Genomic DNA, 14,969 nt, shown 5'->3' on the forward strand with positions numbered 1-14,969 from the left:
GATTTCAGGGGCACAAAGTCTGGTCCTCACCATCTAGCAAGTTCACTGAGGGCTCTCAAGCCGGGAACGTTCACAGGAAGCGGTTGGAATCGGGGTACTTAGACTGGCATCACAGAGAAGCATAAGATGTAGAGACAGCCTGGGTTCAGGTCCCAGCCCTGACAGGATTGTGTGACTCTGGGCAAGATATTTAACATTTCTGTGCCTTATTTTCTTCATCTGAATAAGCCATGATAAAGGCTTCCCTGCCTCAGGGAATTTGAGAATTAAATGAGATACTGAATATAAAGCACCAACCTCAAGGACACATAGTAGGCACCTAATAAATGAGAACGGTTACTGTGATTGCATTTCTTGGGCAATTTTTAGGATCTTGAGTCTGAACCTCCCAAAATTCCCCACCGTACACTCTTTAGAACTGTACTAGTATTAAACAGAAACATGGCAGTTAGCAGAGATTTCATTACCCAGTGAACAGTTTTTGAGATCCTACTTACTATGTGCAGGCCCTGAACTAAGTGCTTCACCGCATTCTTATTCCTTTCACCTTATTAAGGTGGCAAAAAATTAACATCCCTAACCGGCTTTGCTGGACCAGTCCCCTGAGGCTCCGAATATGCCAAAGCTGCACGCTCCTTCTAAGACACACCTGTCTTTCCACAGTTGGAACTGTCATAGACGGCCTCCTGGGCCCTCCTGGCAGGAAACATCAGGCAGAGCAGGTCCCCAGTGGACGGACCCTGGAGGGATCCTTGGCCCGCCCGGGCCTCGGCCACCCGCTGCCCAACCCCCGGGCCTTGGCAGGGCGTGCGGGACCCCGGGCGGCCAGAGGCCGTGCATTTCCTGCGGCCTCTTGGTGGCTCCAGCCAGTGGTGCGCATCCCCGACAGGCCCTCCCCGTGCAGAGGGCGGATCCGAGCTCGGAGCCCGCCCGCCCTCTGGGACCATCGGACCAGCTGGGACGGCGCGCTCCGCCCGGCTCCTCCCTCCCCGCCCTCCTCTCGCCTCCGCCCCGACCGGCCGCCAGCTCCGCTCTGGGATGGGCTGTGCCGCGTGCGCCCCGGCCAGGCGGAGGGACAGTCAGGCCTTCCCGCCCTGGCCCGGTGATTGATCAGCAGCGGTTACTGAGCCTCTTAATGGTTCGCTTGGGTGGGAATTAATTCTGAGATGGATAAATAATGCACTGAGGTTTACATAGTCCAAGGCAAGCCGTCGGTCCGGAGCCAGGAAAGGCAGCCGAGGGAGCCTTGCTGGTGACGCCAGCGGCCATGGGGGCCCGAGCGGGGCATGAGGGGCAACTGGGCCAGAGGAAGAGAAAAGAGAAGTGGATGACAGCATGATCGGCCCAGCGATTCCATCCAGGAGGCGGCAGGAACATGCTGAGCCCAAAGATGAGGCAAGCCAGGAGGGGTAAGTCCAACTTCCTGAGGCGGATCTGGACACAGTGTGCGTGCGTCTGTTGGCCGATGGGCGTGGATACTCAGCTGGCTGCCACGCTGGGGTCAGATGGGGCAGGCGTTCTGGAGGCATCTTGATGACTGACAGCCCTCTCTAGTGACGCTCCTGCGGTCTGTGGGGGTCACACCTGAGACTGCTAAAGGGCGATGGCCAGCTTATTGCCCCAGTGGGTGTGCAGGCTTCACCCCACATTCCATGTTTTACAGAGTCCCTGGCTTGCCCAAAGTGACCGGGTGACAACTCTGGTAAAACTTTAGTTTTCTACTAAAAGGGAAATGCTGAATGCTCAAGATTTGCCCTAGCTGCCAAGACAAAAGTAGCCCTCACTAGGAAGGGCAATGCCCTGGCTTCTCCAGACAGCCAGGTCCCAGTGAAGGTCTTCATTCTGGCTACCTGGGAGGCTGCTCTGCAGAGCCTGCAGGAGCTGCCACAGCTGGGCTGCAGGAAGCAACCCCTCAGGCAGGCAGGGGCTCTCCCCGGGAGAACTCCCAGGAAGCAGAAGGGCCTGGAGTTGTGGGTGTTGGGGGTGTCTAGAGATAAGTAAGAGATGCGAGTCGGGAGAGCCTTGCAGGGGTGATCCTGCAGCCCTGGGCTGGCACCCCAACCAGGCTGCGGCCCTGCAGAATGGCCTGGGGCCTCAGGACAAGTCTTGGGGCTAGGGACAGCATCTCCCTGGACAGCAACTTCTTGGCCAGTGCAAGTGTCATTTTAGATGAGAGCATCTCTGTTTTAAGAAAATAGAATGTGTCCTTCCATGTGGCCAGTGTTTGTGGAGGGCTGAGCCTCCCTTGTGAGCAAGGAGCACGAGGAGGGTGGTTTGGAGGTGGGTGGAGCTTCTGCCTGGGGAGCTTGGAAACAGTGCTTGCCTCACCCAAGTGTTTGTGTATTTGAGGCAGGAACCCTCCAGGCTCTTGTGAGCTCCCGGGCACACACCCATCTCATTAGCACGCTGCAGGCATTTGGATGACTTTCCTGGGCAGGCTGGCCCTCTAGAGTGTAGTCAGAGTCCCTCCATGGGGTGCTCGGAATGGGCTGTCACCTGTGGTCGCCAGTGGGCAAAGGAGGACTGTGCATGGCTCTGCTCAGGGGTAGCAGTACAGCCTGGTGACGATGCAAGGGGTGGGCTGGGCCAGGATCTCTAAGAGAGCTTGGGTCTCCTCTCCCACTCCTGTCTAAAATGCTGGCCACACTTGGCTATTGAGCACGCGACGTGTGATTAATCCAAACTGAGAAAAATACACACTAGATTTTGATGACTTGGAAAAAAAGAATGTAAAATATCTCAATGATTATTTTACATTGGTCACCTGCTGAAGTGACAATACTTTGGATATATTGGGTTAAATAAAATATGGATTAGAATTCATTTCACCTGTTTTTTCTTTTACTTGCTTCTAATGCAGCTACTAGAACATTTACTATTACATACGTGGCTCACATTATCTTTCTGTTGGATGGGGCTGGTCTAGAAAGAAACCAGTGCTTTGCAACGGGGTCTCAGGAAGCCTGCCTTTGAAATCTCAAACTTCTTAAAAACATTTGTTCTGGGTCAGTGGTTTTCAACCGGGAGCTGTTTTGCCCCTTGGGGGACATTTGTCTATGTCTGGAGACATTTTGGTTGTTCCAACTAAGGAGTGCTACTGGCATCTAGTGGATATAGGCTGGGTGCTGCTAAGCATCCTGCAATGCAGAGGACAGTCCCCACAACAAAGAATTCTCCAGCTCCAAATGTCAATAGTGCTAAGGTTCAGAACCCCTCTAGTAGATGATATTATCTTGTAGGATATGTTAAAAGATAAAGTTTATGGTGCTATATATCAGATATTTATAAGATAATCATTTACCCATAAAAATACATGATCATAAACCATGACAAGGAGTATTCTAAGAGCATAAGAACATACACTACAAATGAAGCTTCCAGAGGAAACAAGTGGTGCTTGAGCTGTGAGCTGAAGAATGGTGGGGCTACCTAGGCAAAGGGTGGTGGAGGGAGGAGGCCACGTTTCAGGCAGCGATCGGCATGTGCAGATGCTGTGGGAGGGGAGGGGCACACAGGGCCAGGAGGCTGGGGCTGGAGACCAGGTCAGGAGTCAGATCACGCAGGGACATTTCTGGAGGAATACAGGCCAAAATTATATGTGAATGCCTCTAAGAAATTGGGCTCTGGTAGACGGAAGACCTTTCCTCAAAATTCATCCCCCTCTGCACCTTTTAGGAGTTGGGGAAGCTACATGTCATAAACCCAGACTGCCTATAGGATACAGATCACAGGCCCTGGTATCCACACACTGACTGCCTTGTCCAGACTGCTCCAGACGATACATATTGCAGACATACTTCCAGACTACACCACCACCTGGGTACAATGGGTTGAATGAAAAAGACCTGGGGTCACTTTCTGGAATAGTTAATAAAACCAGCCCCTGTCAGCTGTCTCAGAAGCCTTTGCTGCTCTGCAGATAGGGGTTTCCCAAGGACTCTTCCCCAGGGTCATGTTGGCTGTTAACTTCCTGGAAGGTCCCCATCCTGGCCAGCCCTGAGAGAGCTGGCAAAGCCTACCATCATCCTAAAGCTGTCCCATGGAGGGGGAGATGTCAAGATTGAGAATCTCCCAGGAGAAACCCTACTGTCACTTACCTGCATATAAAACTAAGTTTGGTCAATAATCTGAGCTCAACTTCTAAGAAGTAGTTAGAGGCAGATGAGGCAGGTGTTGTACACACACACACACACACACACACACACACACACACACAGAAGAGGACAATAATAATTCAGAAAAGTAGGGAGGCACCTAAACCAGCTGGAAATGTCTCAAAACAGGCCAGTAAATTCAAACAGTGTGCTTGCTTTTACGTGCATCACACAATTTAGACTGATTTGGGAAAGTGGTCCAGATTGGTTCATACCAGCTCACACTGGCCATTAATACTGTGATGCTAGCTTGCTATTGCCTGTTTAGGACCAGTTCAGACTCACCCTAGCTCGTCATGGCCTGTGGAAGCCAGACCAGGCCATTTGGACCCAGGTGTGGTTGGCTCTGCCCCACTCAGCTCCTGCCTGACTCCCAGGGTCCCGTCCAGGGAGCCTTTTCTGATGCCACGCCTGGCAAGCTCTAACTCCACTGAGAATTGTTGCCATATTTCCAGAGTGGGAATGGAAGAGACAGGTCACCCCACCCCTGCCAGTTTTCCCAGGAGAAAAATAAGATAAATTTACTAAAACTCCATGAATTTATCACACAGTGGAGCAAGTCACAAGTGCACATGTTCTGTGACACCGTAAAAATTGCAATTTATTTTTTAAGATAGAAAATAAAAACATAAGATTGGCACCCTCTGTCCTGGGAGCAACGTGGGTAGTTATCCAGGGTGAGGAAGGGCAGCGGAGCCCCAAGCCGTAAGCTCATGCCCATCACCAGATTCTGTGAGGGGTACTGGGTTCATCCCCATCTGTCCAGGCCATAGTCAGAACAAAGCCCCAAAATACTTGACCCTGATGCTACCCCAGCCTGCTGGGATTGCTCCCTTTCCTGAAATCCACTGACCCAGGGTCTGCTTCTTCAAAGATTTGTGTATTCCCCCAATCTTGATTGAGGCCTCCTCTGTGCCCGTTAGCACTGCCCAAAATAAAGGTTTATTGATTTGGTCTTGCCCTGTTCCACAAGGATAAGGTATGGAAGGCAGCCGTGTTGTTTTACCTCCCAAAGAGCTCTTGACTCTGCCTGTCTCACTCAATCTCATGTTATCATCCCAGCCATCATCATTTCTAACCTGTAGCAATAACACTCTGCCTCACCCCACCCGCTCCCATCCATTCTCCATTCCAAAGCCAGAGCCATCTTTTCAAATGTAAATCCAGCCTGTACCCACCTCTGGCCTCCTCCTCCAGCCCCATCTTGGAATCCTTTGGTTGGCTTCCCCATCGCTCTTTGGGTTAAAATCCTAAGTCCTTACCATGGCCCGTAAGGCCCCTCTTACAGTCTAGCCACTGGCCAAACCTCCAGCCTCCTCTCACTCTCCAAGCTCCAGCCACACTGGCCCTCTTCGCATTCCTCAACTGTTCCATGGGCCTCCTACCACAGGGCTTTGGCACCCTGTTTCCCCAGCTGGAATGCCTCCTTCTGTCTGTCTGTCTGTCTGTCTGTCTCTCTCTCTCTCTCACACACACACTTCTTAACTCCTATTCACCCTCCAGTTCTCAGCTCAAGTGTCGCCAGCCAAGGAAGTGCTCCCACACACCCCAGTCTAAACTGGGTCCTCTGCTCCGTGCTCTCCTTTCCTTTGTAGCACTTACCTTGGGTTGTAGTTGTACACTCCTGAGTGTAACTATTTGGTGAATAACTGTCACCCCACTAGACTGTGCGCTCCAGGAGAGCAGGGGCCATTTCTGTTTTTGACTATCATTATACCCCAAAGCCAGGCATCTGGTAGGTACTCAATACATTTATGTTGAATGAATGAATGTATGAATGAATGAATGAGTGAGTGAGTGACTTAATAGCAGAGAAAGCATTAGCCTGGGAGGCTGAAGCACTGTCTCTGGACCTAACTGGTCCAGGTCCTTAGGAAAGTCAGCCCTCCCTTCGTTGATTCATATGTTGCAAATATTTTCCCAATTTGTTGCTTGCCCTTTACTTTTATATCGAGGGCTTTTTTCCCCACATGTATATAAGTTTTTAATTTTTATGTCATCAACCTATCAATATTTTCTTTTAGACTTTCTGCCTTTGTTTAGAATATTTCAAAATAAAATTGACGTTGCGATTAAGGAGGCTCCTTCTTTCAAAGGAGGTCATTAGCCTGATGAGCAAAGCTCCAGTAGCTTGAGCTATTTTCCTTCAAAGGAGTATCAATGTCTTAGAAGCCCTGATGAATGTGCAGAGCCTGGTCAATACTTTGGGGATACAGAGAGAAAGCTGTATGAGTGAGATGAAGTACTTTCACTGGCTTTATTTTTCTTGATTTTCCCACAAGTAAGCAAACCAACATTTATTGTGTGCCCTCCGTGCTCCAGACATTTCCATTGTACTTATTTAATTCTCATGACTACACTATGATGAGGCATCATTATTCCCATTTCAACAGATGTGGAAGGAGAATTGTGGGTACCCTGCCAACAAGTGGTGGAATTCATATTCACGTCTATCCAGTGCTGAGGCCTATGCCCTCTCCCTAACCCAACACAGGGATTCACACTATCCAAACACCACTGCAGGTGGCCCTGCATGTCTCCAGGAGAGCTATAAATTCTTTGAGTAATAAAATACAGTGTGATTTTTAAGAAGATGCCCACTGCCTGTGAATACATGAAAATTAGATTTGAACAACTGTTGGAATATTTAAGGTTGAATTATTGATACCTAGTAGAACACTAGGCAAATTAAAAGGCAAGCCAATTATGAACTCCAGGGAAAACAAAAGTGGTGCACAAAATATTACAGTATACTACATAGCTCAACTGGGACTAGCAATTACGTAGTACTAATAATGCAAATTCTGCATATTGATCCAACAAAAAATACACTGGGAGGATGGAGTGGGTGCTTATGTGTGATGGGGACAGGAGAGTACAATAAATAAAATCCTCATCTTCCATAGAGGTCAATAGATAACATTTAAAATGGAAAAAATCAAGAAGTGATTCAGCATAAAAACAGACCATAAATTAATGGAGCAAAATAGAGAGCCCAGAAATAAACCCATGTATATGTAGTCAATTAATTTACAGCAAAGGAGCCAGCAATATACAACGGACAGTATATGGAAAGGACAGTCTCTTCAATAAATGGTGTTGGGAAAGCTGGACAGTCACAAGCAAAAGAATGAAACTGGACCCCTATCTTTCACCATACACAAAAATCAACTCAAAATGGACTAAAGACTTGAACATAAGACCTTAAACCACAAAACTCCTAGAAGAAAACATATGGGGTAGTCTCTTTGACATCAGTGGTGGCAATCATTTTTTGGATTAGACACAAAAAGCAAAGGAAAGGAAAACAAAAATAAACAAGTGGGACTACATCAAACTAAAAAGCTTCTGCATAACAAAGGGAACCACCAACAAAACGAAAAGAAACAGAATGGGAGAAAATATCTCCAAATCATATATCTGATAAGGGGTTAATCTCCAAAATATACAAAGAACTCATACAACTCAATAGCAAAAAAGAAACAGATTAAAAAATGGGCAAAAGAACTGAATAGACATTTTTGCAAAAGAAGATACACAAATATCCAAGATGTACATGAAAATGTGTCACTAATCATCAGGGAAATGCAAATCAAAAACCAGATTGAGATATCACATCATAACTGTTAGAATGGCTACTATCGAAAAGACAAGAGATAACAAATATTGGCAAGGATGTGGAGAAAAGGGAGCTCTTGTACACTGTAAATTCGTGCAGTCACTATGCAAAACAGTATGGCGGTTCCTCAAAAAATTAAAAATAGAATTGCCATATGACCCAGCAATTCCACTTCTGGGTATATATCTAAAAGAAATGAAAACAGGATCTCAAGAGATATCTGTACTCCCTTGTTTATTGCAGCATTATACACAATAGCCAAGACATGGAAACAACCTAAGTGTCAATCAACTGATGAATGGATAAAGAAAATGTTATATATAAAAACATATATATATATGAATAGTTTCCAGCCATGAGGAAGAAGGAAATCCTGCCACTTGTGACAACATGGATGGACCTTGAGGACATTATGCTAAGTGAAATAAGCCACGCAAAGAAAGACAAATACTGCATGGTATTACTTATATGTAGAATCTAATAACAAAAACAGAAAAAGCAAACATAGAAACAAAAAGTAGAAAGTGGTTGCCGGGGCTGGGAAGTGGGGGAAATAGGGAGAAATTAGTAAAAGGGTACAAACTTTCAATTATAAGATGAATAAGATCTGAGGATCTAATGTATAACATGGTAACTATAGTTGATAACCCTGTATTGTATCATTGAAATGTGCTAAGAGAGTAGAACTTAAATGTTCTCGCACACACAAAAAAGATAAATATGTGAGTTGATGCATGTGTTAATTAACTAGATGAGGGTAATGAAGAAAAAGTGAAAGAAAGAAATAGCGATAAATAAACACTATTTGGAAATGTGGAGGTAGGGACTTCCCTGGTGGTCCAGTGGTTAAGAATCCACCTGCCAATGCAGGGGACAGGGGTTTGAGCCCTGGTCCGGGAAGATCCCACATGCTGCGGGGCAACCATGCCCGTGTGCCACAACTACTAAAGCCTGAGCACTCTAGAGCCCACGCGTCGCAACTACTAAGCCCCCGTGCTGCAACTACTGAAGCCCGTGCGCCTAGAGCCCATGCTCCGCAACAAGAGAAGCCACTGCAATAAAAAAACAGAAAAAGAAATGTGGAGGTAAATACCAAAGAAGTCAACTGAAGTGGCTGTCTCTGGGGGCTGGGGAAGGGAGGGGGTGGGAGAGCAAGAGCCTGCCAGGTCTCACCCTAAAGCTTGCAGGGCTATGTGAGGTGTGGTCAAGAAGTGATAGACTGGAGGTCACCTGACCTCATACCAGTTCACACTGGAAGATTGTTCAGAGGGAAGTTTCTGCTCTTAAGGGGTGACCATGGGATTCACAGGTCTCCTCTGATTGCTTGGTTCTGAATAGTGTGGCCTTCCCGAATATGCCCATGGTCATCCCATGCTGCCCCCGCCCAGGCTTGTCAGGTGCTCTGAGGGCTCCCTAAAACAGACCACCTCTAGGGCCCTGAGAGTGGGACAGCAAAGGGCCAGTAACCTAATTAGGTGATATGGCATCTGCTTTGCCTGAGATGCAGAGAGAATCTAAATTCTGTGAAGAATTTAGACCCAGAGGCACATGCACTTGGCCAACCGTGAGCCTGCTACGCAGGAAGGCAGTGAAGGGACCAGGTGATGCGGCAGGGAGAACAGACCCGTCCCACATCCAGGTAGGGCTCTCAACAGGGGAGTGATGTGTCTGGACAGAGCGTTAGACAGTGGTGCTGGCTGCACTGTGGGCAGTGGGTCTACAGAGAGTGACCCTGAGGGCAGGGAGAAAAGAGATAGATGTTCAGTAAATGCTGTGGGATTGATGGTGTTTCCTATCTGCCATCTGCAGAGGGCGTGAGGGGACAGCAGGACCGTTGTCAGAGCACATCTACTGAGAGCATTCAGCCACTGCCAGGCAGGTTCCCCTGCTTCTGGACACACCCCAGCCCCAGACTACCAGTCCTTCTGCTGCCACCGAGGCTCTTGTGCTAGGAGATGAAGGTGGCAGTTTGTGTCCTGTGAACCCAGGCCTCCTCCCTCCTCCTGCCTCTCCTCCCAGATACCAGCTGATGGGAAAACTGAGTTCTTCCGTGGGAGATACCCAGAGTCCATAACCCAGCACTCTTAGACACTCAGGATATAAGGCACTTCCAGATGCTGGGCTCCAGGAACTCCAGGCTGGACTTTTGGTCCCAGAGAATTGAAGACTTGGCCATGACCTTCACATTTGCAGACAGGAATAAATGATTTATTTGCAAGACAGGCCTGAGCTGGGTTAGACCTAGGCCGGGAGAGCTGCCTTGGGCTCCCCCAACCAAGGCAGCCTGGGACCTGCCTGACTGCTGAAATCATCAACAGCCTCCATGATTACTTAACCAAGGGTGGAGAATGTATTGATCTAAGCTAATGGCCCATAGGCAGGCAGAAATGAAATTCATAATCAATATTGAATTACATCGACTCCACTGATCCCTGGCTCCTGGTGAATGGCTTGCTAATCTGAACAGGAGCAGAGGCAGCAAACCTAGGGCCAGCTGCTCCCAGACGAGGTCCAATAGAGGTAACAGAGGCCTCCCAAGGCCTCAGCCTGCAGCAAAGAGAAACAGTACTCACTACCGTTCATCCTTTCAGCGCTTCTCTGTTTACAAAGCACTTTCAAAGTGTCATTCATTTCTTCCTCACCATGGTCTAGGAAGTGGATAAGATTTGTATTTTGCTCTCATTTTATGTGGAAACCTGGGGCTCCAAGAGGCTAAAGAGCCTCCAAATCCTATGCCCTTTCCATGACCTCAGTTGGCCTCTCCACTCCCACCACCAAACTAGGAAAAGTAGGAAAACTACATTCCGTGTTTCCTGCTCCTACTTGCGCTCCTCTGATTACAGGAGTGGAATCAGTGATCTTGTGCCCTTAAACCTTTCATCATGTGGAAACAGGCCATGGGTAGGAGAAATCCTGCTGGCAGATTTCTTCCAGCCCAGGAAGATCATCTGTAGAGGCACAAGGTCTCTTGGATTTGATCTTTCCCATCTTCTTTGAACTTGAGGATTCCTGTCTTATGTCCACTCATTCATTCAGCAAGCATTTGAGAGGCTCTCTGCTACATTCCAGGAATCAAGCGTGAGGAGGGCACCCTCTCTGGCCATGAGGAGCTCACAAATCAACACAGAGATTTGAGAGGCATGTGTCCAGCCAGAAGTGTGTGCCATCTATGGGGTGGCATAATGGATGGCAGTCAAGCCCCTGCTTTGGGAACCTGCTAGAGGAGTCTTCACATAGTAGGAAACGGCTGCAACAACACTTCAAGAGTGTCAGGGCTCATCAGGCGGGTAAGCACAGAGGTGCAGCTGTCTGGCACAAAATGGCCTTTGTGCGGACCAGTCGTTGATTTGGAAAGAGTGGGGTGTGTGGTAAGAGTGAGAAGTGAAGCTGGAGACCTGACTGGACACAGGCTCACAGAGGCCTTCTCATCTTCCCGACTTCATACCCATGTCGATGGTGGCTAAAGCATAACCTCTTTAAAGGAGATGTAGCAAGAGGGATCCCACCATGGCAGGATGGTTGGAGGTCCAGCCTGTGGATAGAGGTTAGGTGACATCCATCAGGCTTGTGTTTCTCAAAGAAAAGGGTTTTTCATTAGTCTTGGTAGGAAGGGGTTAGGGTTTGGTCTTTTCTAGGGCAGGGACACAGGTCCTGTGAGAGTCAGGGTTAAGAGCCTGGGAGCCAGACTTTCTGGGTTTAACCCCATGCTCTCTCATCCTGCATGTCTTCCTGTTCCATCTGCTGGGCACACCCTTTCTCCCTCCCAGCCTTCCATAGTGTAGGGGAGGAAAAACTTTTCCTCTACCCTCTTAAGTTCTGTAGCTGAGGCCTGCTAATTAAATTGCTAAAAGATTAACAGGAGAAAAGACATATAAATTTTATTGATAGTTTTAAGTGTATGGGCAGGTGCTTTATAGAAAAGAGGCAGTTAAACCCAGGGTCAGTAAAATGTGGGAAGGTGACGAGGAAAAGTATGGTAGATAAGGGTTGTTTAGTAAGGTTCATTATGCAGACTCAAGTCGTCTCCTGATGATAAGAATCTCATTCTCCTTTTCCTGGTACAGGACTTGCAAGGCACCTTTACAAAGGGAAATTTATGCCCTGCTTTTGAGCAGACAGGGGGCGGGAAAAGAGCTCTTCCTGTGTGCTGTTTCTCAGTTGCCTTCAGCTCAAAATAATCAATATGCCAAAGTGGCATATTTGGGGGTGGCATAACCTGATCCCTTTTAACAGCTTACTCCATTCTTTCATCCAGCTTCAGCCTCACTTCTGGCCTCCCAACCTCCCAGCCTGACTTCCTTGCTGCTGCCTTCACACTCTCATTTCCCTTTATATGTGCCGAGATGACAGACTCTTGTATTTGGATGCCTCTGTTCTCCCTTTACTTGTACCACGGCAGGCACGTGCCTTTCATTTCCATACCCCAGTGGCTTGCACAGGGTGGACACCCAGGAGGCCCCATAAGCCCCATGAATGGATAAAAGAACACTGGCTCCAGTTGAACCTGGGGGTTCACACTGCATGGAAGTGCAGGTCAAGCAGTTTGGGGGTTGCCCTGCCTCCTGTACCCCCTCAGTGAAGACCAGCACCAGCTGAGTCAGGAAACAGACCCAGGAAGAGCCAATAAAAATAATGGTAAAGAAAGTGATCTTTTATGTTGATGTTTTGAAAGCATTAAAATAATCATTATGGAAAAAATCCAAACTTTCTAGACCCCCTCAGAGTTATATTAAAATTAATACTTTTTACTTAAGGGGGGTGGTAGGTTTCCCCTTTGTCCTTCACCTTTCAGGCCCCTAAGTGAGACCCATTAGGAGGGCCTGGCTGATTCTCTAGACCCCTCAGATGGGGGACTTAGCAAAGAACAGATGACCAAGTGGAGCCCAGAAAGAAGCTAAGTAACAAAACAAAATTTTTAAAGGTAAGGGGCACTCAGGAACCATCCTGTAATAAATCATCTGAGGCTCATGCAGTGCTCGCAGGACAGCACAGGAACCTGGCGAGGCCCCCTTGCCCTTAGCTGCAAATTGCATTAACTTCATGAAACTGTCTCGTCCGGCCCCCTCCAGAGTGCCCCTTCCATTACCTCACCTCTCTCTTCTCCATTAATCTTTCTGCCTCAATACTTACCCTTTAAATCAATTCAGCTCTGAGAGCCATCTTGCTCTTTCCCCAGCCCGGCTTTAAAATCCCATTGACTTTTATAAATCAATTGTGTTTTAGTTCAAGTGCAGCCACTCCTCCACGCTCTCGGGGCTGCACTAACAGAGCTACAGATGGAAAAACAGGGTGCCGATGCCCCAGCAGCTGCCAAGGCCAGTGCTGCTACAGCCTGGTCATAAGGCCCTGAAAACGATCAGGTGTGCTAGGTGTGGATCTCCTAAATAGACCCTGAGATGGGTAGTGTATGTGGTAATTTCGTAAGCAGGTGCTCCCAAGGGACACCAGTGAGGGGCGGCAGGGGGGTAGCAGCACCAGGAAGGGGAGAGCCAAGCTGGGGTGCAAAGCCAATAAAGGAGGGGTGTCAGCCTGAGCCCCAGGGGAACTTTGAATGTGAATTGCACCTCTTTATCCCTCCAAGTGGTGTCCAACTAGAAACAAGGCTGCAGGGGCTTTCAGGCTCCCATATGTAGGAGTCTTTGGCCAAGGGCTGTGGGGCGAGGGAGGGATGTAAATTCCTGGGCACTTCCAGTTCTCCCAGTGCCTGCTCAGAATGGCTCCAATAACCCAAGGACAGACTTCAAAACGGGCCAGCAGCCCTGAAAAACCACCCGGGGTAAGCTGTTGGAAGTAAGGGGGCATAAAGACAGGAAAAAAGAATCAAGGGAATTTGGGCAGAGCTCTGACATGTTCCACTGTGTAAGGTATCTTTAATGTGTTCTCAGCCATTTCCAAGATGCAGCAGCTGCCAGGTATTCTCGTTGAAACACCGGGGGAGTGAATGACCTGCACACCCTTGCTGAGCCCCTCCTTATGCAAGATGGGGTGGAGCAGACAGGCTGGAGTAGACCCAGGCCCGGTGGAGGGGCTCACCTACAGAGAGGGGGCCCCCGACCTGATGCCATAGAAGGTCCACAGGTGGGCCTGGGCCATGCTCCCATGAAGCGTCATCTGTTCAGCCTGGAAGCTCCGAGTAGGCAGAGGCTAGGCATCTCTTTGTGTTGTGGTCCACAGCCCAGCACAGTGCTTGTTGCAGATAAATATGCATAAACATTTATCAAACTTATGATATTTTAATTGCTATTTTAGATCTCCTGAGGGAATTTAGCTCCATTCCAAAAGAGCTCTCTCTTTTAAAGTTTTTATTTTAATTTATGTAAGCAATGCATGCATTCCTTCCTGTATAAAACCACAATACTACAGCCCCGTCCTCCCCTTCATGACCAAAATCACCGTTACAGGTGTGACATGTTCCTTCTATGCAAATGCATGTACCCACTGAATATACCTTGTGAATATACCTTTTGTTTAAGGGGTTGTGTTTTTCTTCCCTTTTTATATAGTTTTATAATTTGTGTACTTTTCTGCTATTTGCTCTCTTCCACCGCTATAATAGAACTTAAGTAAATATTAAAGCAGAAAAGGGGAGATGGAAAGGTTGGGGATACATCTTCTTAAGGGTGGTCAGGAAGTCCTCACTGAGAAAATGGCATTTGAACAAAGAACAAAGGGGCTGAGAGGAAGCCCTGTGGGGCCAGGAATGGCAGGTGCAGAGCTGGGAGGCCGGTGCATGGCTGGCCTGTTTGAGGAACAGCAGAGGCCAGAGTGGCCAAGAGCAGGGAAGTGCAAGGAGGTCCGAGAGGCCACATGGCCAGGTCCCAAGGACCCTTGTAGGCTGTAGTGATGGCTCCTACTTTTACTCTGAGTGAGAGGGGGAGTCCTGCAGTGTTTTCATAGGGAAGTAACATGATCTAACTCCCATCTTTAAAAACTGTCTCTGGCTGCCCTGTTAAGAAACTGCAGTGGGGGTATGGCAGATGGCAGACTGGAGAAGAGGCTGTAGCAGTAACTCAAGTGAGAAATGATGGTGGCTGGGAATAGGCATGTCTGATAGTGTTTCCATTGACTGAGATGGGGGAAACCATAAGAGGAGTAGGTTTGGGGGTGGGGAAAGACCAGGAGTTGAGCTTTGCCATGAGATGCTGGAGGTGGATGGTGTGATGGACGCCTGGGTCTGGGGTTCAGGGCTGAGCTCT

At 48.2% G+C, this 14,969-nt stretch overlaps 1 protein-coding gene across 1 annotated transcript in view; it reads left to right on the forward strand.

Moving 5' to 3' along the window:
* The first annotated feature begins 1,046 nt into the window (after nt 1–1,046).
* Nucleotides 1,047–14,969, forward strand: part of ARHGAP22 (Rho GTPase activating protein 22) — a 155,078-nt gene continuing 141,155 nt past the window's right edge. Inside the window, exon 1 of the mRNA XM_061196359.1 lies at nt 1,047–1,409. Within this exon, the coding sequence (XP_061052342.1) occupies nt 1,376–1,409 (34 nt within the window). The 5' untranslated portion in view covers nt 1,047–1,375. The remainder of the gene's footprint in view (nt 1,410–14,969) is intronic.

The sequence above is a fragment of the Eubalaena glacialis genome, chromosome 1 (genome assembly GCF_028564815.1).
Source record: "Eubalaena glacialis isolate mEubGla1 chromosome 1, mEubGla1.1.hap2.+ XY, whole genome shotgun sequence".
Classification (NCBI taxonomy): Eukaryota; Metazoa; Chordata; class Mammalia; order Artiodactyla; family Balaenidae; genus Eubalaena; species Eubalaena glacialis.